Here is a 27,822-nt window from a genome sequence, read left to right as displayed (position 1 = left end):
TTACAAGTTCTGGACTGTAAGTAATTGGATGTTTACCCTTCATTGAAGAAGGAAAGCTTTGAGGGATGAAGGAGGTGGAAATCCACTCCATACTCTGCTCTCCAGGATGTCCCATAAAAGCTCAATGATGTTCAGATCTGCTGATTGAGGAAGTGATGGAAGCCATTGGACGTCAGCCTGATGATCATGGTCTCACTTTTGAATGTGTCTCCCAGTGTGTCTGGAGACAATATCACCTTGGAATGGAGAAGCATGACAAGAGAACAATGTCGGCACCACAGGGGGGGGCACCTGTCCTTTAAATGACCCCCTATCCTTTAGCTTTTATACAGCCATGCAGAGATATCATCACACATAATGACTCATGTGAGATTGCTGGCCATTGAAGGCATCATTTTGCTTTATCCAAACTTCACGCTTCTACCATTACTCAGTTGTCCTGATTTTCTCATTGGTCATGGATATAAGCAGTTCAGGATGCAAAGTCTGTTAAAAAACCCTCTTCATGTAGTGCATGACATACATTTTTTGTTTTGTTTTGGTCCTAACATAAGTATTAAAGCAAATATCTTGAGGGGTTGGTTATTAGATTCATAGAGGAGAACAAAGGTTCTGGTCATCTTGGAGTGAGAGCAATTAGAAAGGTTTTAAATAGCAATATATCCTCACATAAACTTTCATAAAGCAAAACGAATAAATTCAGTTAAGTCTAAAGGTCAGATTTTTATGTTTAGAGCACCTCTGACCACTATATTCTCTTTTAATTTAAGCTCCTAGTCACACTGTTCCTTAAATAACCAGCTCGTTAAATGGTTTTGAGAAACCATTTTCTTAACTGAGTAATCTCACACCACCATGCCTGACATTGGGCAGTCAGAGCCGTGACATTTCCTAACTATTCAGTCTATGTGTTTTGACTCTTCGGCTGGGAGTGGGAGCTGGAGTAAATGAATCACACTGTTTCCTTTCTTCAGTCTGCCAGTCTACTGATGGAATTCATTCACTGGTGAAGCTAATAGCAGTCGTACACCTCCCCCTCTACGCACACATACACACACACCACACCCACAACACTCGTCCCTGAAGGACAGTCATTGCCAGTCCATCCCGCCCACGCCTTCCCTTTATACCTACAAGGTTAATATGTATGGGAGATGTATTGAAAAGGTCATAACTGGAGCGCTTCTCCGCTCTGTATCATAGGGTCTGTACATCAAAAACAAAGACAGTTGTTTGTTTCATTCTTCATCTGTGGGCTGTATTACTCCACTCATCAGGTAGTGCTTGTGCGGTTCTGCAAGTCCATGTTGACGTATGCTTTAATGCAGGTGTGTGCCTTATAATTTCCATATCAAGCTTAGTTTTTTGTAGCTAAAGAAATAACCAAAAGGCCCCTTTTTATTGTTTTAAAAAGAAGAACAAGAAAAGAACAGAACAAACTGATCTCTCTTTTTTTTCCTTTTTTTTTCTTTTTATTTGTTACCTCAAATTCAAAACAATTTGCATGGACAGAGTTAGAGTCAGGTCTATTTACACTGCATGTACATTACATTTTTAAAGTCCCTAAAGTCCAATCAGTAATTAACACCCCCCCCCCCCAAAAAAAAAAAAAAAAATCTTCTCTGTGCATCAACATTACATATTTAGAAATTTTATTTAAAATGAAAACAGGCATTGCAATTCTTTCCTTCCGCCCTCCCTCACTTGCTGCAGCTAGAGCACACCAGCTCACCTAATTCTCTGCTTCAACACCATAAAACTACTCTGTGCCACACAATGACAAATTGTAACTTTGGAGCAGTTCAACCATACATTTCCAAAAGCAAACTGATGCTAAAGAAGAATGATGATACAGAAAACTACACCCTGGAAGTTGACACAATTGATTTCTCAGGTTTGTTAGGTTTGAAAGCCTAATTCTGTTTTTCAGATGGTCCGAGATTCACAGCAGTTTCTAAATAAAAATGCTCAGCCATGGTGTTGACTGCTTATTTCGCTCATGGTATGTCTTTTAATACATTATAAAAAACAACATATGGATATGTTAACTCGGTGCAAAACTTGCTTAACCTCCACTTTTAGTGTGAAACAAACAAATAAAAACAAAATCAATACATAAAGAAGCCCTGCAAACTTTATAACACGTTTTATTTCCTAAAAATATAATCTGGTAAATATAAGCAATAGCAATTCCCTCAGATGTAAATTCATTTCATCATGCATTCCAAGCTGAGTGTCTGCTGGCTACTATATGTTAACATCTGTCTCCTTATAGCCCACCGTGTTTTTGGGTCATTACCGGATGCTGCTTTGGAGTATTTTGTACTCCCGACAAACTGGGCTACAGGTTGCTTGGACGAGATCCAAGAACTGCTTTTTTTTTTTTCAAACTGTTGCATGTCACACACTGGATTCTAGCTGTCAGAGCTGCTCTAATTTAACCTCCTGCTTGGCGAGCAATGCTTGTCACGCAACTCAGTAAAAAGATTTTTTTTAAGATTTTAGCAGTGCCTATGCTCTGCTCTTTGACTTTAAGTGTTCCTCCCTCCCTGACTTTTTCTTGGTCCACGGACTGACACAAATCTCAAAGATAAGCTATCAACTGCAGTATATCAGCGCAGCCGAGGAGGAAACATCTCAATATATGTTGAAAGCACGCAGGTTGAGGTAGCCATACCCTTGTCAACACTGTGTGGCAGGAATCCACTTCAGCAGTGGACATCTGTGTGTGTTCGAGGCTCTTAGATCTCCTGGGTGCCATTTCTGCTCAAAACATTATAACTTTTTTTTTTTTTTTTTTTTTTAAATTAAATATATATTATTATTTATACATATATATATATATATATTTTATATTATAACTTTCCTGGCAGTAAAAGCAAGGCAGGTTAATGAGGTGTCCCTTTTCCCAACAGGGCATAATGGTGCTCAAACACCTCCATTCATGATGTTTAAATTGTGGATCATGACACTTTTCACAACACAGTATTGTACTGCCTTCATAAATGTGAGAGTCCTTGACAAGTTCCACAAGCTGTAATTCTAAAAAATACTTCCAGCTAAAAGGAGAACCTGTAAAATCGGTGTTCACTTGGAAAAAGGTTCATCCTGTAAAATATTCCACATGGCAAAATTTGAATCTGTGCGCTCACAGCTACTGAACCCTTTGTGGTTGTACATTGTCAGACTCAGAATTGTGTCTTTGTCCTCTCTCTTCTTCATTCTTCGACTTAGTTCACTCTTGAAAGCTCTTGCCTCCCTCCCTCACACACTCCTGAGTGTCTGAAGCAGGTGAACACCCACACACTCACACCACCACAGAACCTGGCTCCTGACTGGTTTTAAATCCATGACAAGGAGCCCTCGCTCTGAATATCAAAGACCCGCATCTGAGAGCATGTAGGCATGACTCACACCCGACTCTGCCTTACTCCCAGCAGGCTACCTGAGCGTCCACCTCGCTGGATGTGGCAGAGGTTACTGGAGGACGCTGATCAGACGCTGCCATGTCTGCAGTGTAGGCAGAACTCGACTGTATTTGTCACCCAGCCATGTGAACACAGGAAAATCCCAGCAGTGTGCTGAGATTTCTAACACACCCATTTGTCCCACCCGGCTCCTACTTCCATGCTGGGGGTCATTCTCTGACGATAAGAGTGCCTGTGCTCTCTTCAGCACAATGTCAAACCGTACCAGGCAAGCAAGGAGGGCAGAGTAGCTGTGACAGCTACAAAGTGGCTGAGGGAACTGTGTACTTTAGTTGGTCTGCTTCAAATAAAAGGGCTGCTAACAGCAACAAATCACAGCTCTGCAACGCAGCAACTTTCCCTACTGTGATAGAAACCTTTTTCATTAGTGTACCCTTTTTATATGTCTTGCTCACTGCTGGACATAGTGTGCAGAGCTTGTTACGCTGTTCATTCAGCACAGCAACTTGGTGTAGACGTGAAGTTTTCTTTAGGTTGGCAACTTGCTATAGCATGTTGTGTCCACCACTGCGCATGTATGACTGTGTGTATGAGTTTGTGTGTGAATAGTAATGTGCACCACTGGCCTGTCAGACTTGCAAGCCTATTTGTATGGATGCCAGGCTATACCTTGGTTGAGGTGTACACAGCACTGGCGCAGTAGCCTGTCTTGTGCAGCAGGCCAGGATGACATGTGAATCGCAGCAGCCGAGAAAGCCCTGCTTAAGTGGAGGCAGTAGGGAGAAGCAGGCAAGAGCCAGGAGGCAAACAGACAAACAGATGGACAGGCTGATGCCAAGCAGGCAGTGGAGCAAATAGATTGTGCAGCATGGTGAACAGACTCAGCCTACCAAAGAACAACCAACAGACACAAGACCATGCCACCCTTGTCAGCCGCTCGTGCTTCTCTATAATTCATAGAGATGGGATAGATACGTGGTAAATAGGACTCTCATCTTCTCCCTTCTCCTCATCTGCCCCTGTCACATCCCTCATTTGATATGTGTTATGTAGGTGGAGAAGATGTCAGTCTTGCAAGATGGGAAATGAACAAACCGGTATGTGTGAGAACTGGAGTGAGAGAAATAAATGCAGGAAAGAGATGAGTGCTGCAGGTGGAATTGGACTGTGGGACACTGGGGACTTCAGCCCAGCAACAATACACAAAATACACAATACACAAACAAAAAAGAGAAGCTTACTCAGTTTCAAAACACACATTTATGTTGTGATCAGCTTCAAGTTTTAAGCTGCCTTAGCCAAGCTTAAATTATAGGAATTTTGATTTGTCAAATGAGGTTACTGCTTTTGAGATTATTCTCTGTTTAGATAAAAAGGCCTTTCACAAAGACACTGGACATAGTGCCACACTGTGGGGCTTTGGTAATGGCACTGCAGAACAGAGCTTCTGCTACCGTGATGTCTCGGAAACTCTTGGAAAGTATTTAGCTTGTATTTCCCTGAGGCTTTGAGCACATGCTCACTGGAGCAATAACCTTTGCTTTAATGCAGGAGGAGCATGATTGTAAGTTTTCCTTGGAGACTTTACTCTAAAATGTGAGGTGCTCAGATTGACTCAGTCTTGTTTTTCCTCTATGGAAAACATCTAGCACTGTGCAAGTCAAATAGAAAACCACCTTAAAGTGCTGAGACAGCCCTGTCAGATCTGTCTGGTTGTGTACCTACACAGTCTAACGGTTTGTCTCTGTGTGTGTGCGTGTGTTTGTGTGTGTTTGTTTGTGCATATGTGTGTGTATTTGTTTGTCTGTGTACATAGGTAGAATGTAAGAAGGCCCAGCCCAAGGAGGTGATGTTCCCACCAGGTACACGAGGGCGAGCCAGGGGTCTGCCCTACACCATGGATGCCTTCATGCTGGGGATGGGCATGCTGAGTGAGTCATACACACATCCACTCGTTTTATAACACACAAATCCTACTACCCAAACAAGTGAGCTATATAGATAAAAACATGTCCATCAAACAACAGCTAATACATTAAATTTATTTTTAAAGTGACACGAAGCGTCAGACATGCACACCATTCAGTCATCAATTCCTACCTGCTAAAAAAAATCAACTTATGCAAACCCTTGTCTAGATAGCCCCATTAGGTGGGCGCTGCCCCTAATTAGGCTGCTTCAAGGTGTGCCACCAGTGGCCACTGTGGTCTATTTCTGGTTGAGTCTGGTACAGGCAGCCCCTGGGCATATAGGAGCAGACCAGCACATTAGCAGGCTAAATGAAGAGGAAAATTGGTGTAATGTCATATTAAGGATTCATCACTGTGCCCCCCTTAATGCGTAATGAAGGGGACACACATGTCAGAGAGAGATCTCATCTACAGGGACCTCAGCTGCTGGCCCACCCCTCTTCATTACCATCCAGCCCATGCCGGTGGCCCTTTTTATTTAACACTATTGCACTCTCTCCCTCCCCACCTCCCTACTCACCCTCTGTCTGTCCGTCCATCTGTCTGCCTCTATCTATCTGTCTATCTATCTATCTGTCTATCTATCTGTCTATCTGTCTATCTGTCTATATGTCTATATGTCTATCTATCTATCTATCTATCTATCTATCTATCTATCTATCTATCTATACATCTATACATCTATACATCTATAAATCTATATATCTATACATCTTTGTCCATATGTCAGTCCTTTCCATTTCCTATGCATATAATTTGATTGTCAGGCAAAACCAAATGGATTTGCCATCGCATAAAAGATCTATTTTTTCCTTCGAAAGCAAACGATGCTGATTGTAAGAGACTCATTTTGCCCGCCCCACCCCCCTGTCGTCGCAGGTGCAGGCAGAGCCGCAGTCGTACATTTTTTATTGCTAGCGAATAATCTGATGTTTAAAGCGGTTGTGAAAGTTCCTAGCTGTTTGCTTGTTTTGCATTTTCTTCAAAAAAATGACCAATTATTAAGCTGTGACGCCGTTTTTACCAAGGGAATTAAGGGGCAGTAAGCTAATTATATACACTGTGTAGCTGTCTGTATGTCCATACACGCTGTCTGTCTATCCATTTATCCATACACAGTTGCTTAAACTGTCAGGGTTATTGCAGGCTTGACCTTTGCATGAGAGTGATTATATAGTTGTTTGTGGTTAAAGTGTTGATAAGTCTGGCCAAGCGCTTCTGTCAACTCCATCTACATCGTTCCCAGTTTCATCTCATCTGTTAAAATTATTTAACAAGCACAGTGAACTTTTCAGAACTTATTACAGACTAATGTGTCTGCAGAGGGGAGAGCACTCTTCCCCTCCATTGGGAGACGGCAGGCAGAAAGGCAGTGATGTGCTCATGTGAGAATATTAACAGCCAACTTGTTTGGAGACACTCTTATCTAAATGAAATTGGAACAAGGACAGCGAAACATTCCTTTATATAATTTGCATTTGGAAAAAGGGACCCTAGGCTCATTATTTAAGAAAGTGTAAGCTCCTTTTGTGCCAAATCTCATTAAAGCCATCCCTAGCTCCTTTGTTTACCGCCTCTAATCGAGGCATTTATCTTTATTGTGTTGTGCCGATGTATGTTTGCTGAAATTAATACACATTTGAGCCTGGGCGAGGTATGGGTGTACCAGATGGATAATTGATTTTAAAGTGAATCAGAACTGTTGAGCCATAAAATAGGTACATTAGCATGCATATTAATAAGGCAAATAAGAGCTCTAAGAGGCCGCCACCAGGCCAGACACAATGGCAGGCTTCATTTAGTGAAATGGTAGGAGAGACAGTGAGTTATCTCCCGCTTTCTCTCGCTTTCTTCTTTCCTCCCACTGCCTTGTTTGAAAATATTTGTCAGTCCGCGCTCACAAAGAGTTTGATGAGATAGCAAATTAACTAAGCATGTATCTCAGAGCCACTGCCTCTTGACTTTAATGCTTTCTCCTTCGTGCACACATCTGGCTGAAAATTCTTCATTTAGCAACGTTAAAACCGGTTGTAATGCGGCACATCGAACAAAGAAAATGTTTTCGCCTTTTTCAGTGAATGTTGAACTAAGGAAGAATGAGGAGTTATGGTATCTAAGCCAACAATTTCGTTTTGGCATTTATTCTGTTTGACAGTAAGACAGTATCAAACACATAATATCCAGTATTTTGCGGTCTGTGATAGCTTTTCATTGTATCATATCACAGTTCTTTTCAGACCAAACAATGAGGGGTTTTTGTGAAAGCTATCCATCTGTAGCTTCCTGGTGATGACTTCTCATCAGCAGCTGATGAGGATTGTTTTTTTTTTTTTGTTTTTTTTCGTCTGGCGTAGCCTCTGTCCTGCTTCATCCATACCAGGTTAAGGTTCCCTGCACCGCCTCTCAGAGTTGCATTTCTTTTTGTCTGCGAGAGAGGGGAGAGGGTCTGGGAGAGGCATTTTCCCATTGGGTCAGGAATAAATTGAACTTTTTCATGGACAGCAAACACTGATTAGATATTTATGACCAAGGTCAACCTTTCTGATTCCAGCTGGCACAGGCTCTGAGGCATACAGAACAGAGCATCTACACACATCCTCACTCTCATACGCACACGCATCGCCCACATGCACTCACACAGATACGAATTCGCACGCATGCAAAATCTGCTTTCACGCCTTTATGCTGCAGACACATGCATAAAAGCGCATATATGCCATCTCTGGACAAACTCTACAAAATGCTTCCTCTGTATTTTCTTCAGAACTGCAGTGCTTTATAGTATATGCATTGTTATTTTTACTATGAGCGAGGTAATGTGAGAAATATCTCACTTATCTTACTCAGTTGCATGTACAGTAAGCTCAGTTAGCTGGCACTGCCTATAGGAATTTGCAGCTGCAAAATTATTATCTAGACATTCAGATGGTAATGTGTCTGCACCCACTTTATCAGAGTAGTACACAGCTAACGAGAACTGAGGACACAGAAGCCTGAAAGAGGTGTTCCAAGGTCAGTTTCTGAGGTGTAGCTTACACACAATGAAGAAAGAGTTATCAAGGCTGGCTCCTGTGATTCATTCCTAGCCTAAAGGACTTCATCTTACTAGGTAATTTAGTCCAGACTTATGGTTGAAGGTGATAATAGCTTGAGGAAAACAGATAAAGACTTAGACATATACCATAATTAGAGGGTTAATTATGTTTATATTACCTTCGATGGTGCTCAAATTCTCACTGACTCACATGCAGGCTCACTCGCTCACCCACCCACTCTTCTCAAATTTCTTATATTGTCTGTATCCCGCTTCTTTGCTGCCTGCTCCCTCACACCCCGTTTCTCAATATGTTGCCCACAGCTGCTTCTGTCTGAAAACTGTCCAGCTAATTAACTGGTGGGTCTGTGGTAGTAATAAGAATCATGACAGCAGATGAACAATGCATCTGCTACTCTTAAATTTTTCTAATGACACTGGGTCCACTTTGGGCCTCATTGCGACTCTCCATCCACCCAGGGACTCTACACCTTCTGAAAAAGTCTGTACACCTCACAGAGAAGTTCACTTTGGTATACAGATGACACTTTGAAAATAACATTTGGCAAGTTTCATAATTCAGTAAAAAAAAAAGCACTTGGGTAATCAAATATTAATCACAAATGCAATTTTGGTGTCACGCAATTAAATGAACCTGACTGACTGCATATTGGCATTTTAATTACATTCTTAGAAAATTCTGCATATAGAAACCTTCGCAAAAAAAGCCCATGTAGATAAAAATATTTGGTTTTACCTTGGGTAAATCTGACATTAGAATGACTTATGTCTCACTTTCCAAGCAATTTTTTGTCACACACTCGCCTGAGTTGCTGCACTGCGATAACTGAATGGGGAGACTAGAGGCTTCTCTGTGCACAGCTGCCTAGCTAACATCTCCTGTAGCCTGCAAGTGAGGCATTAAGGGAACATTGGTAAACTACAGTGTCTCTTAATACACAGATATTTCGCAAATGAGACATATTGTGTACAGTTTTATTTATATTTTGTCTCCAGGGGACATACTGATTTTAAGTTAAGAAGAACTTTTTTTCAAGTCTTATTCCTGACCCAAAGATTTTTACATTAGCAGTAATGTAGCACAACATGTAATTAAAAGCAATGCTTTGTTCATTTAAATGTGAAAGTGCAATAGACACAGTTTATCTCTTAAAACACTGAATATTTCTGATGAATAGCCATGCTCTTAATATTGATTAAAATAATCCTGAGAATCATTTTGACCAGACTCACACCTCACTACTCAGTTGAAAAGCAGTCCGGATGAACTAATCCCTAGTTTTCTCAGTATAGTTTTGGTTTGTTGCAGATAATCAAAATTTTTGTAATAATTGTAGTATTGTGTCTTTGTATGGCTCTACAAAAATACTATAAAATAACAGAATATTGCCATCTCAAAAAATTACAGTAATTTTCCATAATTAAAATATTTCTAGCCTTATTTTCACATAAATGTGTTTTTTATGTGTGAAAACTGTGTACTTGCTTCTTAACATGGTCGAATAATGTTATTGTACAAAAAATCTGGCATAGTACTACAGTAAAGTGCCGTTAGTTGGGTTTTATTTTACACTTAAATGTAAAGTTACATAAAAAGCTTGAATGGATAAATAATTGTCAAAATCAGAATCTCAATAGTAATCGTGCACTCGTTTTGGCCATCATTGTGCAGCCCTACTCAGGTGTATGAAAAGCAAGTGTGACCTAACCAATCATCAGTTTGTAGTTCTGCTTTATTGCAGATGATATTAACAGCATGTGTGGTATCTCCCATCAAAATGTTAATATCTGCGGGCATAAAAGTTATTGATGTAGAAATTTTCATTCAGGAAATGTGACCCATAAAATTGCCAATATTAGGTCATTTATTTTGTTAATATGTTTGGATGCTTTTAATTGCCTGCATCAGTAATGTCAATGAGTAAATCAATCTGAAAATTATTTTTTAGCAAACTGGCAGAGGAGTAGTAAAAAACTTCCCTCAGACAGAATGAGGTAGTTTGTATTTGTGCAATGTGACTGTTAGCATAAGTAAGCATACTTATAGCTTCCACAAGGTGTCGGTTACTCTTGTAACACATGAGATGACTGTTGTTGATAAATTATAATTAGACTTGAATTACTGGTTAAACCCTGTTTCTGCCAGTAAGCAATAAACAAACTCCATGCTGGAAGGCAAATGTGCGGCTATCACTTACTTGCTTGCGGCAGCTTTTTGACAAACTGCTACATATTGAGCCGTATTAGCACATGAACGTTTCTGCTATGAAGAAGATGCACCGAACATAAATAGATACCGTCATTTCAAGCAGCCTGCCATAAAGTGTTATTACACTGAGCTATAAAAATGCCTGAGAACTTATGGTTAAGTAGAATGAAAGTGAATTAGACAGAGGAACAGTGACATTGTAGGGGCTTATCCGTGCTCTCCCACCATTTACCAATTTTGGCAGCAGCTCTCAATATTCAAACTTAATAAAGACCTAAACAAAAATTCATAATGATGAAAATGCTATAAAAAAAAAATTATAATAGATTGATTAACTGCTCTGAGGCTTCTGTTAAGGTATCTGTTAAAATAAACAAGTTACTGATTCATGTAGCTTGTTTACTTTAAAGAGAAACTGTGTAAAATATTAGCAGCTATGTAATAGCTGTATTTTAAATCTCCAGGTTCGTCTCTCATGACAGAAAATTCTTTTACAGTCTTGGCTCTTTTTATGTGGCCATTATTCATGTAAGTTATTAAAACATTTTACTCACTAAATGAATCACTGACATATCATGATCTGGCAGCAGCTCTGTCCTGCAGGATAAGCAACCAGAGGAACATGATCAAGATTAGAGGTTAATGTAATTGTGGCAGTTGACCATTGATTGAGGGTGTTGTTTGTTGTCAAAGTGTGCACACAATGTTTTTCAGTTGACAATCAACATTATGAGCTATAAATACACCTCTTTATGAGGCTGGAAGCATAAAAATAAATCACTTCTCGCTTCTTGCAGTTTTGTAAACAAGGCCAGCAACTCCGACTTTTTATATGAAACGTATTATTCCAAAATGTGATACTAGCTCAGGCTCGTGTTTAATGTGGATGTTGTTGTTGTTTTTTTTTTTGAAGGGTATTAAGTAACATGAGAGCTTGACAAAATGAGAACACTTTGGGAAGAGTTTGAAAACCTTCCTTCAGGATTTTTTTCCCTCTCTAAGTGGATATATAAGTAGCTATATCCTAATGTCTCTTTCAGGCTATGTTGGTGTCACATGTTGTATTTTCATGTATTATTTGTACTTTTCTCCTTATCCCTTTTCTCTCTTTCTTTCTCTTTATCAAAGGTTACCCTAATATTGTGGCAACATATGGCCGCGGATACACTGGATTCGCACCCAGCTACAGCTACCAGTTCCCTGGTGAGTTAAAGGCTTTCTTTAAATATCAGTGTTGCTGCTGATTTCTGTATTGCCCTCTCCAAGCAGCACAATCAGACACAAACACACACGCTCGCCTCCACATACACAGATGATCATCAGTATACGCGTCAGTCCCCAAATAATCTGCAGGGTTATAAGTAAGCGACGTGTCTGGCTTTCTGAACGAGGTTTTGAAAGCTGACATATAGTGAAGTAAATTGCTTACTCCTTTTTATCCCATACTTGAACACTGCCATGACCAAATGTCTAAAATGGGAGAAGTTCTTCGTCTTCACTGGCCCAATGTATGCAAATTCGTCTGTGGAGAAGCGGAAAAATAAGCAGCGCTTTGTGTAGGCAGATTTTAAATTGTGGTTCTTATAATGAAAAATGAATGAAGTCATTTTCTGCATTAAAAGTGTTGACTCAGAGTGCCGGGCACTTTAATAGGAGTCCAAATGGGAGGCGTGCAGTCTGGAGGTGAGCAGCTGTACCTGTCTGCTGCTGTAGGGCCGGTGGCTCGGCGGCGCATCACTTAAACAGGCGTCCTGTCAATTTCATGCTTTATTTAGGGACTTTACACATACTTTGTTTGCCATGCCAGACATCATTCCTTCCACTGATAAGATGGAATAGGAAATATCTGACAGCAACTCAGATCTCTGTAATATCTTTGTGAAATAGATTCAGGAATGGTAAGACAGGAGGTCCAGCTGTGACCACCTGCAGATCAGACATATGCAAGTTTTATACTTGACCACAATTTTATTTGACAGAAGAAAAGGAATAAGACCTGCTCGTCTGTGAGGATGAACATGAGAAGCATACAGATGTGATCTGTCTTTTCATTCATTAAAAATGACTCCATTTAGAAATATGATTTGATAACTAATTGATGTAAATGTGAATCAGACCAGCAATCAAATGAATTGTTTATGTGTGCGGCACACATTTTAGATGAGATTTTGAATTTGCCCAAAGGAGTATTTATCAGTCCTTCATAATCTGTGAAAGCGTCATAACATTTATGAATTGGATCTGCAGAACGAGAGCGAAGGGAATGAAAGGGAAAGGAGCTATAAGTATTTATTCGGTATAAGTAACTCTGGTTTAACATGGATTTTTAAAATGTTTGCTATTTACGACAAATTAAGGGATATCACCTTCCCCGAGGCAGAATGTATGATCCTGTCCATGTTAAACTCAATTTAAAGAGTTTGATAAAGCTGTATGATTAAAACAGTCTCCTCTGGGCTCGCTCAACTCTTGACAGGTAATTGGAAATTTTAATGTATGAATCAAACTCCTTGTCCAAATTAAATAACCTCAGGCCAAATATTGACTAGTGTCCTTCCTTACTAAGATGTGGAAAGCATCCCCAATTTAAGATCAAAAGCTTTTTTCTCACTGTACACAGCTTCGATGAAACACTCCTATAAATGAAATGAGCTGGGACCAAGCAGGCTAGATCCAAAAGGCATAAATTGCAGGCAGCATATCAAGGCTTTCTTTTTTACACCCAGCAAACCTCAGGGGTCCACTGTTAACAGAAAAAAAGTGGTTAGGCAATTGTTCAATTGTCAAGATAAAACACTGATAAAACATTGATCAGTGATGAAACACTGAATTAAGTACAAAAACTCAGCAAGACATGCACAGAAAAAGAGAAATCAAAACTGACATCTCTGCAGCTGAAGTGGAGTTCAAGGGTACAAAACCGAACCTAAAACAGAGGTGAAATACCCAACCTGAGTAACGGATGGGTACACGCAGCGTTCAGTGCTGCAAGTTAGATTCGAAGCCGACACCAGCTCAGCAGCTGTTTAACAGCATGTGACACTCCCAATTAATTCCAACATTGATCACACTGCATTTGATATCGATCACGTGTTTGTGTCTGTATTTGTCAGCCGTGAGTTGCTTACAGAATGGTTCCATCACAGCACAGACATCATCACTATTTAATGCACTTAGAGGGCTTTGAATATTACTGATACAGTATAAATTAGGGATGTAAATCAGATCATCCCCTATTTGTCAAAAAGTTGTCCATGCAAGCGAGCATACATCAGAGCATTCACCCAGAGGGAGAACACAGACTTGGTATTTATTAGCGTTTTTAACTAGTGGTTATTGTAAAATTATCTGTGGCAGTACTCATATGTTGCTGAGTCACTGAAAAACACACAACACTGGCAACAGATGCTTCTCTGACTCTGATATGTGTTTCTATGTGTACTAGGTGAGTAGTATTAAAAGTACATAATGTATATCTCATAAAATGAGAAACATAAACGATGCCCTGTAAACTGTTGATCACTTGCGGTGTTGTAGATAAATCGTGTGCCCTTGTGTTGTTCGTGTTGAGGGAGAGCGAATCTCCTTCTACCAGCAGGACTCAGATGCTGGCCACAACCACAGAGGTGGCATGACAGATACATGACACATCTGCAGACCGCAAAGAGCGATAATAGAGTTGCTGGCAGAAATAATGTGCCTGTAAAAGAGAAGAAGGCTGCAGATTTTGCAGCATCAAAAATGCAAGAAGACATTAGCGAATGCTTCATGAGGCAGAAAATACATCCAGCCTGCACACAATCCAGTTTGATAAGAAACGCTGAATGGAAACCACATTCTTTTTGGTTGCAAAGAAAGAGCTACCGGCTACCTCCATTTCATCAAATATGTGAATGTTTAAAAAAATATATCTGCAAGTTCAATATCATGATGCCCTGCAAGATTTACATTCCTTTTAAAATATGAAATCATATCATCAAAATCTGCTTTTTCTGTTGGCACATACAGGTCAGACTTGTTTTTTAGAAGAGCCTAGAACAAATCTTTGCACGTTTTCAGCATATGTTTACCCCTTGTTTAGTTTCACAGAATCTATTTCTACTGTTTGATTAAGACGCCTTCTCTGATTTTTGCTCAGTTTTAAAATTCTAAGCTGTATTTCATATGCAATGCTGTAATTACACACTGTTTGCCTCGTAGCAGCATAATTTCAGCATTGTGCTTGAACTTCACATTGAATTCAAACTTAATTTCAGAGACAATGCTGTATGCCGCATGTGTAGTGACAATCAAGACGACGGCGATGTTTATCATTACCTCAGAATTACAAGTGGTAAAGAGGTGCAACAAATTAGCGACATCCTGGGAACAACACGTCTTTTTGTGTTTTTCTGTTCATCAGAGGTTTTCTTTATGGTAGTGGATACAATTACTTGATTGTTTATTATGTTTAATCAATTCTTCGCTGCTTTGTTGGTAGGGCTAGTCTGATGATGACTTTTAACAGTCATATCTGTGTGATCTGTGAAAACAAACAGAGTTGTCAGCTTATATGGTATCATTTATTAAAATGTTAATCATCTGTTCATAATCAGTTTACTCATTTTCAGTGAAATAAAATGCTCAGATATTTTCAGGTTAAACTTGAACATTGCTTTCAGTAATGTGACGTGAGTGTATGTTGCATAAGTAGAATTGAACATAGAGAGCTCAGGTCACTATGAGGAATGCAGTTCCAGTGTTAAGATGCTCCTTTGTCAATATATGGATTGTAGACTTTTCTGATATGGTGGGGAAGAATTCCATAGGTTACACTTGCTGACATTCGATACGAGACAATGGAAAAAGACTCCTGTGTTTACTGTCATACTATAAATAAGCTGTCACTCTCGTATTTCCCTGTGAGAGGGAAATGCAATACAAATTCTGTCAGCTGCAATAGATTTAAATTTACCAGCAACAAGCAAAGTGCTTAATAGTGTTTTATTTTTTATGGTGATAAGAGTCGTGACAGTTCTCATGGTGACAAAAAATATCACACTTTCTCAAATTGCGCTGATACACAAACAGGATTTTGGATGGCAAGCAGTAGCGTTGTCAGTGTCAAATAGGACTGTAATGTATGCATGCGGATATGGCATTGTGAGATGTCAGTGTTCTCATCTTGCTGTTTTCTGTGTGAATGTAAATACCCCCGCTGTTTAAAATGGAGAGCCCTGGACTTGTGCTGAGGTTGTTACTAGCTTTAGCTTAAACCACTCACTTAATTCTTAGTTTATAGCTGAATGTTCATTTTAATTTTCAGTCCCTGGAGTAGCCTCACTGGGATTTCTGCTTTGCTTTCATCAAGAATCCTTTATGCACACACAGGACATGCTTACGGAAAAAATGCCAGATGCTGGTGCTGTTTTGAGCTTTGATAACCCCTGATTTTAGAGTCCTTCTTATGGCATTTGCAGCATTGCTGGTTTCCTCAGTCTGTTAAAGTGACAGCATTCTTTCTTACAAACATAGGTTGCTTTTACATTAATGTTCCTCGTGACTTCATTCAGACATTCCCACAGCAGTGCTGGAGAGAGCCCTTGTATGATTTTTGCCATAAATGTGAGACTGGATAGTACATAAAGGTTTGAAGAACCTTTGAACTACCAGTATACAAAAGAATTAATCTAAACTAATAGCAAGCTTATTAACATAGAGGACAGGAATGGTCAGGATCTACCGGCAAATGACTTTGTGTAGTATTCTTCACTTTAGTAGGTGAGCTGTCACACACAGAGTCACAGTTTATAAGTTACAGTTAAATTGTTTGTTAGACAGCAGCAGTCCTGAGATCTTGAGCTCCATCACAGCTGTTGGGATGCTATGTTGTTGTAAAAGTCACCACCATTTTTCTCCTTTTTCTTTTTTGTTCTCCATCTCACAGCAAGCTATTTGCAGAAAGTTGTCAGTTTTATTTACCCCCGATCTGATCCTAGTTGTTTGTTATTTAGTGTCTGCTATTACCAGGTCATAATCTGATACCATTTTTAAGATAATGCACACTACAAGTACATTAAAGTTATTAAAACCAATCCAGTGTATATGTTTGAATAGTTCTGCAGTGCATTACGAAAACGTTGCTTTTCTGCACACACAAGCTCCAGAGGATGGCAAAAACTTGCATTCCCTACATGCATGTCAGAACATGTATTGTAGCTTAGCTGCAGTACCTAGTTGCGCCACCAGGTGAAACCACTGCAGTTGACCCATTGAGGCAGTCCCTCGGAGTATGGCAGTATGGCAGTTTGGCGTTGGCAAGCAGAGAGTATTGTGGGGGTTTCGTTAGCAACAGGCACCATGACAGAGATATCTGTGGCATTTAATGTCCTCCACCCAGAGCTGATATATTTTGAATAGTTTGTCCTCATATAGCTGATGCTCCTCCACACTGGCATGTATGTGACAGCAAATCTAAACAAAGGATTTGGCTTTGAAAAGACCTGATAAAAGACAGTGTTAACCAGACACAACATTCACTAGCAGGCTGATTTATAGGCAATGACTTACTAAAATTTGTGCATTTTGGAATATCCAGACATCTCACTATGTGTGTTTTAATGAGGAAATTTTAAGAGTTTTCCATCCACCTGCTGTGTGTTAAATCTCAGAAAGTAGATACAAGGATTAACTGAAAAACATGTTTGGGTGAACTTAAATAACTGCTGCACTGTTACTATCATCAACTGAACGCATTAATAAATATGCTGTTATACGGAGATGACAACATTGGCAGGTACTTGTATAACACTTTCAGAAAGCTTTAGAGTAACGCCAGGGTGGTAAATATCTGTGAATGTAGAAATCAGTATCACTTAGCGTGAGTCAAGGTTGGTAGTTGATGTGTCAGTCGTGCAGCTTCGTTTCATTTTCAGCGTTTGAACCCACACACAGCCGCATGTGTACCTATAGCTGAAGGATTATTGTGCATCCCACCGGCTCTTACTGTAATATGACAATAAACAAATTTAACCTGACTGAATTGTATTTTCCAATCAAAAAAATAACCACACTCTGCCTCATTGCCATACTAAACAAATAAAGGTCTTTTTGTGTGATATTCATTTTAGAAATATTGAATAGAAAACTGTGTTCTCAGTGAGTTCCTCAGAACTGCAGCTGCTTCTGAAAGACGTCCACATTTTATCCCAGAGAAAACTTGAAAGTAACATTCACTGTAAACAATCTTGTACACTGCTCTGCTCATCCTGGATGGCAGCTGGGCCAAGAATCAAAGTATAAAAATCAAGCACACACCAGACATACAGAGCTTGACTTGATGTTCAGACTTCAGAGCTAACATTTATCAGACTACAAAAAGCAAACTAAAAATGAACTGAATTAAAACGAGATACAAAAAGGACTTCACTTTGAGTCTATCAGACTTTAAAGAGTGCACCATTCCCTAGATAGTGCAGTTAAAAATGGTTGGACAGTACTGATTTTCAGATAGCTTTAAAAGGATAAAATTCTAAAGTCTGGTTGAAATTAAGATCCTTGCCCCACGGTGTGAGCGTAGCAGTGAGAAATGTATGCGCCCTGTTATTGGAGAGATAGAAAGAAGCTGCCTTCATTTTACTTTCCATATAGCTCCAAATATTGTAACGTCATGGCTATTTTTTTTTTAGAAGTTACAAAATACACTCAGGAGATGAAACCAACACTACATTTTCTTTATGTTTCTTGTAATAGGGTGTTATTTCTTTCTGTTTAAGATTCAAAAAGCAGCTGTGACTCTGGCTAAAAACAAAGAAAGCAGGAGCTGACAAGGCATAAGGGATATTACTGTACATTATTCTCGTCTTTATGCAACAGTCTAATTAGCATCACCAAGCTGATAAATGTGCTATTGTATTATTCAACTTGCAGCGCCCTGGGGAACCATCCCAAGATGTGCCGCATTTTAACCAGGTGTCTAGTTTGGAGGACCTCACGTGATTAAGGGATTTGAAGTCACATTCACATAAATACCCTGTTTGATCACCACCTTACAGTACATTGAAGTGTTGTTTACTTGTCTTAGATTACCCTCCACTAAGACAGGATATGGTGAAAGATCCTTGTGTTTGCTGCGCATAATAAAAATGCAAATGCTAGAAAGAAGATGGTTTTTAGCAATAAGTGCAAGTTAAGCGTACGCACTGTAGTTTATGTACAATATCGTTTCTGCCAGCAGTGGCAGCAAATATAGATGAAGAAATATGAAGAGGTTTAGGAATTGTAGTGCACTCTATTGTGCATATAGTGTATGCATGAATAGGAAGCTTGTCTGAGGGGGAAAAATGTAATTAAAAAAAGAAAATGTAGTATGTATATGTGCATTATGCAAGTGAATAAGCTGTAGAAGTGAACATGAAAAGCAGGGATACACCCCTCATACATTCACATTGTCCTGTCTATTGTCAACCAGTCTTGTATCAGTTCTTTTCATTACATGCACATGAATGCATAGTTGAACGCACTCACATACACAGAAATGCTGTATTCATATGAAGACTGAGATTCAGGAGCGATGTCTGAAGGGAAAAGGCGGAGGTGGAGGGACTTAACCAGGAGCTTCTCTCCACTCTCCTGTCTTCCTGTGCAACTCGCTGCCTCCACAGCCGTGTCCTCAGAGCCTCCCATGGCATAAATGACCATTATGGCTCCATTAGGGCTGCTACTAGGAGGTCATTATGCTACACTGAAAAAACAGGGATGAAGATGTTAGTGGGGTCCCATCAGGGGAGAGACAGACTGAGTGAGTGAAAGACATAACACTCAGTCATCCAGCTATTTCAGATGTCATGACAGACAAACAGCAATTCAGGTCCAGTGAGTCAGCTTCTTAAGTAGGAAAAGAATGGAGGAAAAGGATAATTAAGGAGGGGAGAGGGCAGGGGTAAGTGCACCAAGGGTGCAATGTGGACAGATGGGTAGGTAATTTTGGGTTACCTTAATGCTAAAGAGATGAACTACTCTGGCTTCTTCTAAGAAAATACTGCATTTTTTGTCTCTTTCACAAAACACACTACAATAACCAGTGTTTGCATATGTGTGTGGTGTTTTTTATTTGATTGTTGTAGTTGGTGGATTGGTTTTCCATCTGTTTTTTCTTGTTCTGTTGCCATATCCTTTTTCTTGTCACACGCTTCAGCTTTGTCAGACCTCATTCCCCAGCAGACATGACGTGTGGGGATAGCACTGTGGGGTTGCCTCCATCCCCCTGTATCTCCATCTCCACCAACCAACCATGCCTGAGACAGAACAGCACACTCCATCATACCTAACTGACAGAAAATGGCATTTCAGAGGCCTTAAATCAGCGTGGAGTAGATTTCTCTTTCTGTGGGGAAGTAAACAGGACTCAGCCCAGCAGGTGGTTCTGGATTCCTCAGCTATGCTTGCTGCTGAATATGAGAAACTTGCAGGGTGGCCTGGCTGACTATGAGACTGTCCCATGTATGGAAGAGAAAGTGTTTGGCAACCATGCTCGCCCACGTTGAGCTGTCTAAACCCCCGCTCACTTAAGGGATAGTACATGCATGTACATTTATGTTTTATTCAAAAGCACCCGCAATCAGTTCTTGAAAGGAAAAAAGAAACAAAGTCTATATCTCGCCAAAGAGGCAGTAACATTGCTTTATGCAACTGTATATACCAGTGAAAAGAAGGCTGCTGACCTTTTGATCTTCCTTTTTTTGTAGGGGAAGAATACAAAGGTATAAGGAGCTGCTGCCCTCCCAGCGGGTGGCACACAGGGAAAGAGAACTGCTGACCTGTACAATTGGTATGATAGCAGGCTATTCCTGAGGGATGAATCCCCCATAAACTGGGGCAGAGAGAACCAAGCAAATGATAAATGCACCAGAGGTCATACTAGGGCATTGGCCTGAAACACCAGCTAGCCTCCCAGGGTTTAGCAACTCTCTACTGCTGCGGCTGGAAATGTGTTGAGTTGGACAATGTGAACCTTTGAAACACAGCTGATGGCCTAATGCAGAGTAGGTAAGGTGGCTGTTTGGTGATGTGTCCTGTGTATGCTGCATATCAATGAGGTCTCGGTGGAAAATGGGCTGATTTGGTTGGATTTTGGTCTGTGCTTTTGTCTCATCCAAATGAGACTTTTATGCAAAATACAATACATTTTAAAATTCCATGCAAGAGAAGATCTTGATAGAGAAAGTCAAGCCCATAGCATTTTTGATCAATCAAACTGTATTTGTGTAGCACCTTTTGTACAGCTTTGTGCAATTTGAGGTGCTTTTACAGGTTATTGACAATAAGTGGAACAGCAAAACAATCTCAGACTAAAACACACAAGGAAAAGCACACTGGAAAAACTAATAGCTGAACCGAGTATCCCAGTAATTAAAAGTGTGGAAGATGCCTTTCAAACTTTCTTTCCAACAAAGCTCTCCTCTTGTTGGCTGTAGTTAATTATTTTCTGTTTGGAAAAAATGTAGCCTGGGACACTGTGCACAGTCATTATCAGCAGATCTAAAGTCCGTTAAGTGTTCAGACATCTTATATTTCCCATTTCAGTGCACGTCTTGGCTACAGTTCTGGAGCAGGTGGAAAGAATCACTGGCCTGAGACTGATGTGGAGCTTACTTGTGTCATGGGTGCATGCAACATTGTCCTCCATAAGACAGATCCTACAGTTTTGTGTTTTTACTGCACTCATGAGACGTTGGCACACACAGCGACGCTATCAGTAGAACAGGTTCCTATTGAGTTACGCAGCAGATTGTTCCTCAGATCTTGTGACCATTTCTCTACAAGCTGGGTGAGCTGTGACCCCAGCAAGTGGTCCCACAGGCCAGAGTGAGTGCTACAGGGCTGGAAGCAGATGGCCCTCCTGATGCCACACTGACTCACAGATTGGCTTTAATTGCCAAGGCTGATCATTAGCCCAATGGGTCTGCGGAGGCCGGGGCACTCTATGAGTCGCAGGCCTTAAAATAGGGCCTGACGACGTCTGCCGTGATCTCATACACTTGAACGGCCATGCACAACGCATCTCGCTCTCACTCACTTGGACACACAGACACACACAGGCATAAAACTGACACAATCAAAGATTCTTCAGGGCTGCATGCAGGCAAAAGGAGGTGGAGAGACTACCAGGGGCCTCTCTCTTCTTTCCTGTCTGCCTCTCTGACTCACTGTCTCCACAGCACTGCTGACTGCACAAGCACACACACACACACACACACACACACACACACACACACACACACACACCATCACACATGCTGACTCTCCGAGCTCCGCAGGCCATGACTCCATTCCCAGTGACAGCAGTGAGTGTGCTGCTGTGACGTCAGCGGACAGCACTGTATGTCACGCCCTGTCTACTTCTGTGTGCGCAGCCATAAAGTCAGACTGCTCCCGGATCAGTTTGTTCTCCAATAACTACTGTTTGGGTTTATGTACACGTGTTTCGCTGTCAGAGGTGGACACTGGCAGATGGATTCAACAGGTGTAGCAGCACTTCAGCATGTCCCTCATATGGTATTTTACAGCGGAGCCGCTATTTTTGTTTGTTTTTGTTGTGTGGCATGGTTTTACTTTTCTGTGTAGACCGAGTGCACACTGATGCAGACAGATCACAGGTCACATGCACCTGCACGTGCGTCTACTGAGGTGTGTGAGCACCTGTCTCTGCAAAAAACAGCTACTCTTACACAGGCAGCACTGAAAGGTTGGCTATTTCCTCAAAATGGAAGAGAAGGCTCACCTCATTTGCCCAGGTCTTAACTCACCATAGGACAGCAGACATGTCCTCTCACACTGAAGCAGGCAAACAGTCTGCCATGGAGACCCACAGTCTAGGTTCCTGTGGTGGGGAAGATGAGCTGCTGTAAGAGGCAGAGTGGCAACGCTAAAGCTCATTATGTCTGGGCTGTTGAGCTGCAGGTCTAGAAATGAAACTTGAGCTGTCCTGCCTCGTACATGGCTGCCACCTTTGGGCACTGCTGGAGACCAGCAGCCGAACAGAAATAGGAGCACAGACATGGAAGCAGGCAGAGGAGTACAATATGTGTGCCTGTGAGACCATGCTCTGTGTCTACTGCCTGTTGTTTTGATGCCACCCACTGTCTGAGAGCTCCAAGCCCAGTGAGGTGGGTACTTGCTAGGACTCTACCCAGCTGCCCCCCTCCTTTCCCTCTGTCCTTCCATCCCTCCCCCCTGCTGACCGTGCTAATAGCTCTCCAGTTGCTCGGCTCTAGTCTTTGCCTCGTGGATGGATATATGCATACATACATATACATGCATACATACGTACATATAATCGTTATCGTAGCCTGCAGCCCGCTGCATATCTCAGCTCTGTGTGGAAAAATTGTTTGCAGCTTCAGTGATCAAGTGGAAGCCAATGTTGCAGTGCTATTTTTGGGTCATGCCACATTTTACCCTACATGCCCCTCGTATCTGGAGCAGTGCTTAGATTGTGTAACTACAGTGCATGGAGCTGGCTAAAATATAATGAAATCTCAAAGTGCTTGCCTTGCTTGCCTACAAAGCTGCCTCCTTTTTGTAGCTGTAACGTAACATTAATACATTGTATTTTCACTGTAAATGAGTCATCCCTGTCAATCAAGTTAGCCCTAGAGTGTTTTTTGGAAAGCACACAGATCAGTGCACATCCACACATATTTAACTTGAATGGTAAAATGAGACTTAATGCACTCACTTTCATTTGAAAAGACCTGAAATTACCCCCCTTCATCATTCGTCTGTCCCGTCCTGCTACCACCCCCAGAACTGGGAGATGGGCATTAAAATGCATAAAAAATTAAGGCTGTTTACTTGGACACTAATGAGAGGAGGCTTAAGTAGTCTAGTTTAATTAGTATGATTGGCTCCATGGGGAACACACGGGCAGGGCCATAACAACTGATTCACTCAGAGCTCACAGGACCTTTTCATACTCTCTGAGTGTCAGAAGTGATGTCAGAGGAGATTGGACTGCAGAGACATGTTGCCTTTCCTGATCCCAGGTTGGAAAGGAGCACTGCAGTTAAATGCACTGAAGCAGACCATTACATAAGCACCACTGCAAGGTCAGACATCTGTGTCCTCCCTGTCTGTCTCTCTCTATTTAAGTCACCATCATAAACTGCCTTGGTATTAAGGTTGTGAACCGAGGCCCTGTCCCATTCACAAATCAGTGTCACAATTTCCACAACCAAATGGATTTAAATGTTTCCGCCTTATCTGTTCTGGCAGATTCCTCTTGTCTTTTTTGAAATGCATTTTTTCGGCTCCTTATTGTTTCGCTCTCCATTCCTCTATCTTTAACTGCTGCATGTGTGTGTGAGCAGCTCTGAGTGTTATATGGAGGCTTGTGTGGAAGCAGAATGTGTTTATATCAGTTCTGCAGCACAGGAGCAGTTTCCTTTATACTGAAGTGCATGCGAAGGAGTACAAAGAAGAGGTCGAGAGTGCGGCTACACTTCAATAAAGAGCCTAGTTTGTCCTCTTTGATGCTATGCTGCCACGCACTTCAGCTGCAAAGAAACAGTGCTCTTGTCACTGAGAATTAGAGTAAGACACTGAGTTTTTTCTGAGCTCACAACACCACAGTCACTCGGACACAGTGCACAGCTGCAGGAGAAGCTATTATTTCTTTGAATTTATGATAGATTCAGAAGTGCTAAAGATGTGCAAAACTAATATACACATGCAGTATATGTACTGCTAAGGCAATCTGCAATTCATTATGTCAGTTTTGACAGACAACATAGTGAATATGGAGTCTGCTCTTCAACTGAAGGGCTTATGGTTGAGCCTCCTTGTTAGCATGAATCCTCCCTGCTGAAGTGTCCTTAAGCAAATCACTTAGTCCCTACTAGCTCTAGCCAGGCTAGTCTGTAGTTCAGCCACACCTCACCTCTGACCTTCTTGTGAAGAGGAGTGCGATACCCACACAGGAATCACGCTGTATGTTTACCATCTGGTAGCTTTAGAAGATAAACTGCCTTCCTGAGCCCACACAAGCATTATATTCATGGGCTATAAATTCAGAATACACAGTGTTTGAATCCTTTCTGATTCCCATGGCTAAGATGATGTGATTTCACGTGTCAAACTAATTTTACTACACAGTTAGGACTTGTCAGGGGACAGAGCAGTCCTGCTACATACAGAATGGTGGATTTATGTTCTTTGTGCTCCTGAAAGGTTACCCAGTTGAAATTTTACCAAATATATCTCCTTCCAGGCTTCATCATTCTGTTCAAAGATAGAGGGTACATGTGCAATTACTAGCATAAATCCAGGTGTTGCTGAGCTGTGGGCTAGCTCCACTTCTGTTATTGACTTTTTCTCTTCCCAATCAGAAGCCACAAGGTCTTAATGGCAAAGGATCAGTGTGCCAAATAGTTTCATTACATACAGAACATGTTGCCCTTGCTTTAAAGAAAGAGCCACAGCTTCGGCACACAGAGAATCAAGAAAACACCCACACACTGACCCTCACATGCAGTGAAGTCATGTATGACCATATCACTGAGCAATGGATAGTTCATGCTCTACAGAGGTTGGGGGTCTTGGCCCTATACGATGTAGGAAGGCCAACAGTAGCAGCACATATGCACCTAATTTTTTCAAGGCTTTCAACTTGGCCGGATCATGTTGTGAGAACATGGAGTTAAGGTCATATGGTCAGCTGTTGTGGAAAATGATGAATGTAGTTGATGTAAACAGCTGTTAAGCTCGCTGACAAGTCCGAACATTTTCCAGAGGCAGTTGGTGAAGATGCTGGGATGTCAAATTTAGGGCTGCACAATGTATCGCTGGAGCATTGCAAGTTGCACATGCGCAATAATCAGATTGCAGCAAGTGGGATGTAAAGTAAAGCAAATCAGCCTTACTCAAACCAACTCAAACACGTCATGCTGCAACTTTTTTTGCTGCTTGAGGCAAAAAGAAAAGTTGCACAGTTGTCATTGTCCATGACTAATCTACAAGAGAAGTCTCTCTGGCAGAGCATAATTTACTCTGATTTAAGGCTTCTTGGAGACACTTTTTTTTCCAGCATTATTTCCAAGACATGAAGTTTGTTGACGTGCAGGCTCTGATCTGACTATTTAAATCAGCACCACAAAGCTCTGTATGATGAGTTCAAAGTCAGATGTGAATGACATCCTATGGAAAAAACTGTTTCGGATGAGAAAAGTTCCACACATCTTTTTTTTTTTTTTTTTTTTTTTTTTTTAAAAGCTTTTTTAACTCTCTAAACGTCAAGCAGTTTCTGGGCGTTTTTTGCTTCTGTCACATTTTTACTCATTGTAGACTCATCTTTCATTGATATATGAAGACTTGCACCACTATAGAAATAGCACAGCCATGGCTAGAAGTAGAAAGAGCTCAAAAATGTCTTTTGTGCACTATGATAAAGTTATAATGCCATAAATCATAAAAAAAAGAAGAAGCCTAAATGGATTTTCTTTGAATATTGGTTTTATAAATTTAAAAAAAAACTGATGGTGCCCTTACGTGTTATCAATACTGAAAATAATGACAGCTCTACATATTATAGATATTTTACAACTTAGATGTTTAATGTGTTTCTATACTTGTCTTCTCTGGGCTCTGTGTAAACACAGCCTGCATTTCATCCCAGTTCAGACAGAAACGTTTGCAATAAGAGTGTTGATCACAACTCAATCTGTTTATTGTGCAGAGCTCTTTTTTTGGCTAATTTTTAAACAAGACATGTTGAATAAAGTCATTTTGATGAAATATCACAATTTTAAGCTTAGATTTGGTTACATTTCCCGATGGAACAGCACATGACAGATGGTATTAAGTACCATTCGAAAACTAAAAATCTAATGATTCTTTCTGTTTTTACAGTTTCTGGCTCTGATAAATGGTGCCATTTGGGCTTTATTTTGTTTGTTTGTTTGTTTGTTTGTTTGTTTAAATAGCATGCCTCTCAAAAACACAGTGATTCAGGGGTTCGGAGGGTTAAATAAATTTTTTTTTATGCAGATTCACTCCCCTACAAAATGACCCTAATCAATCTAGAATGATTCATTCTTTCCAAATAGATAAATATTCAAGCCATCTGGTAAAAATTCCTGTATTTGTTCGCATCGCAATACATATTTCAAAAAACATTGTCAGATTTTTTTCAATATTGTGCAGCAATAGTTGGACATGCAGCAATACAGGCTAATGCAACAAAGGAAAACATTATTAGTATGGATGGATTTATGGAACATCTTCTTGTAAGTGTTCATTTACCTCTTTAATTGTTTCAATCTCATTGTCATCTTTACTCAAGCCATTTTGTTTCAAACATATCTCTTGCCATCTTGTTCTCTGTTCGACCTTTGTGGCGCGTGCACGGAATCCAAACACTGCAAGAAAGCAGACGTGCACACTGCGAGATTAATTTGAATGATTGACAAGCAACCCAGCTCTGTTAATCAAGTTATGCTTACTCTGATTAGGACCTTAATGTGAGTAAGATAACCTGGTTAAGGTGTTTACATGAGAGTTGCAATAATATGCGTATTGCATTAGTCTGGTTATAATTGAATTATTGGTGTGCATGTAAATGCTCTTTCTCTTTCACTGGCTCATTTCCAGACACCAGCCTCAGTATTTTATGTGAGAGGAAATCTCTGTGTGTACTGTAGGTCTCCGCTGATCAGAGGAGAGGTGAGACATGAGCATGTGTGCAGCAGTTCATATGAAAGCCACCTGGCTCTCTCCAGCTCTGTGATTTATGCCTTTGATAACAACAACCCAGAGATGCTTTCAACAACAACAAAGTAGCACTGAAGGATGACAACAATGGGACACTTGTCAGTCTGGAGATGAAAAGATGTCTTGCTAGGTGGCTGTCTCTTTTGTAACTTTGATAAATATTTTCCTTCTTTTGTTTTGTTTATTTGTCTCCATGTGTTTCTGTTTATCTTATCATAGGTTATTGATGAAGCAAAATGTGAAGTGGAGTCAGTTTTCCATCTCTGACAGAATGCCTCCCTCATCCTGTGAGGAGACAGCAGTGTGCTTCACTGCCTCCGCTATGAACAGACTTATTTCCGCTGGCTTGTCCTTCTTAATGTCAGACAGTGACGGAAAAAAACATGCACGTCTTGTATGATATCTTATATTTCG

The 27,822-nt window shown here is 40.7% G+C and overlaps 1 protein-coding gene across 12 annotated transcripts in view; it reads left to right on the top strand.

Moving 5' to 3' along the window:
* Positions 1–27,822, top strand: part of msi2b (musashi RNA-binding protein 2b) — a 259,035-nt gene that overhangs the window by 199,188 nt on the left and 32,025 nt on the right. For all 12 annotated transcript variants that reach the window (XM_055016998.1, XM_055017003.1, XM_055016996.1 and 9 more), the window contains exons 9-10: positions 5,245–5,359; positions 11,791–11,865. In XM_055016998.1, coding sequence (XP_054872973.1) covers positions 5,245–5,359; positions 11,791–11,865 — 190 coding nt within the window. The remainder of the gene's footprint in view (positions 1–5,244; positions 5,360–11,790; positions 11,866–27,822) is intronic.

The sequence above is a fragment of the Amphiprion ocellaris genome, chromosome 14, assembly GCF_022539595.1.
Source record: "Amphiprion ocellaris isolate individual 3 ecotype Okinawa chromosome 14, ASM2253959v1, whole genome shotgun sequence".
Classification (NCBI taxonomy): domain Eukaryota; kingdom Metazoa; phylum Chordata; class Actinopteri; family Pomacentridae; genus Amphiprion; species Amphiprion ocellaris.
The sequence above is the reverse complement of the archived record's forward strand: the minus strand, read 5'-3'. Positions and strand labels throughout refer to the sequence as shown.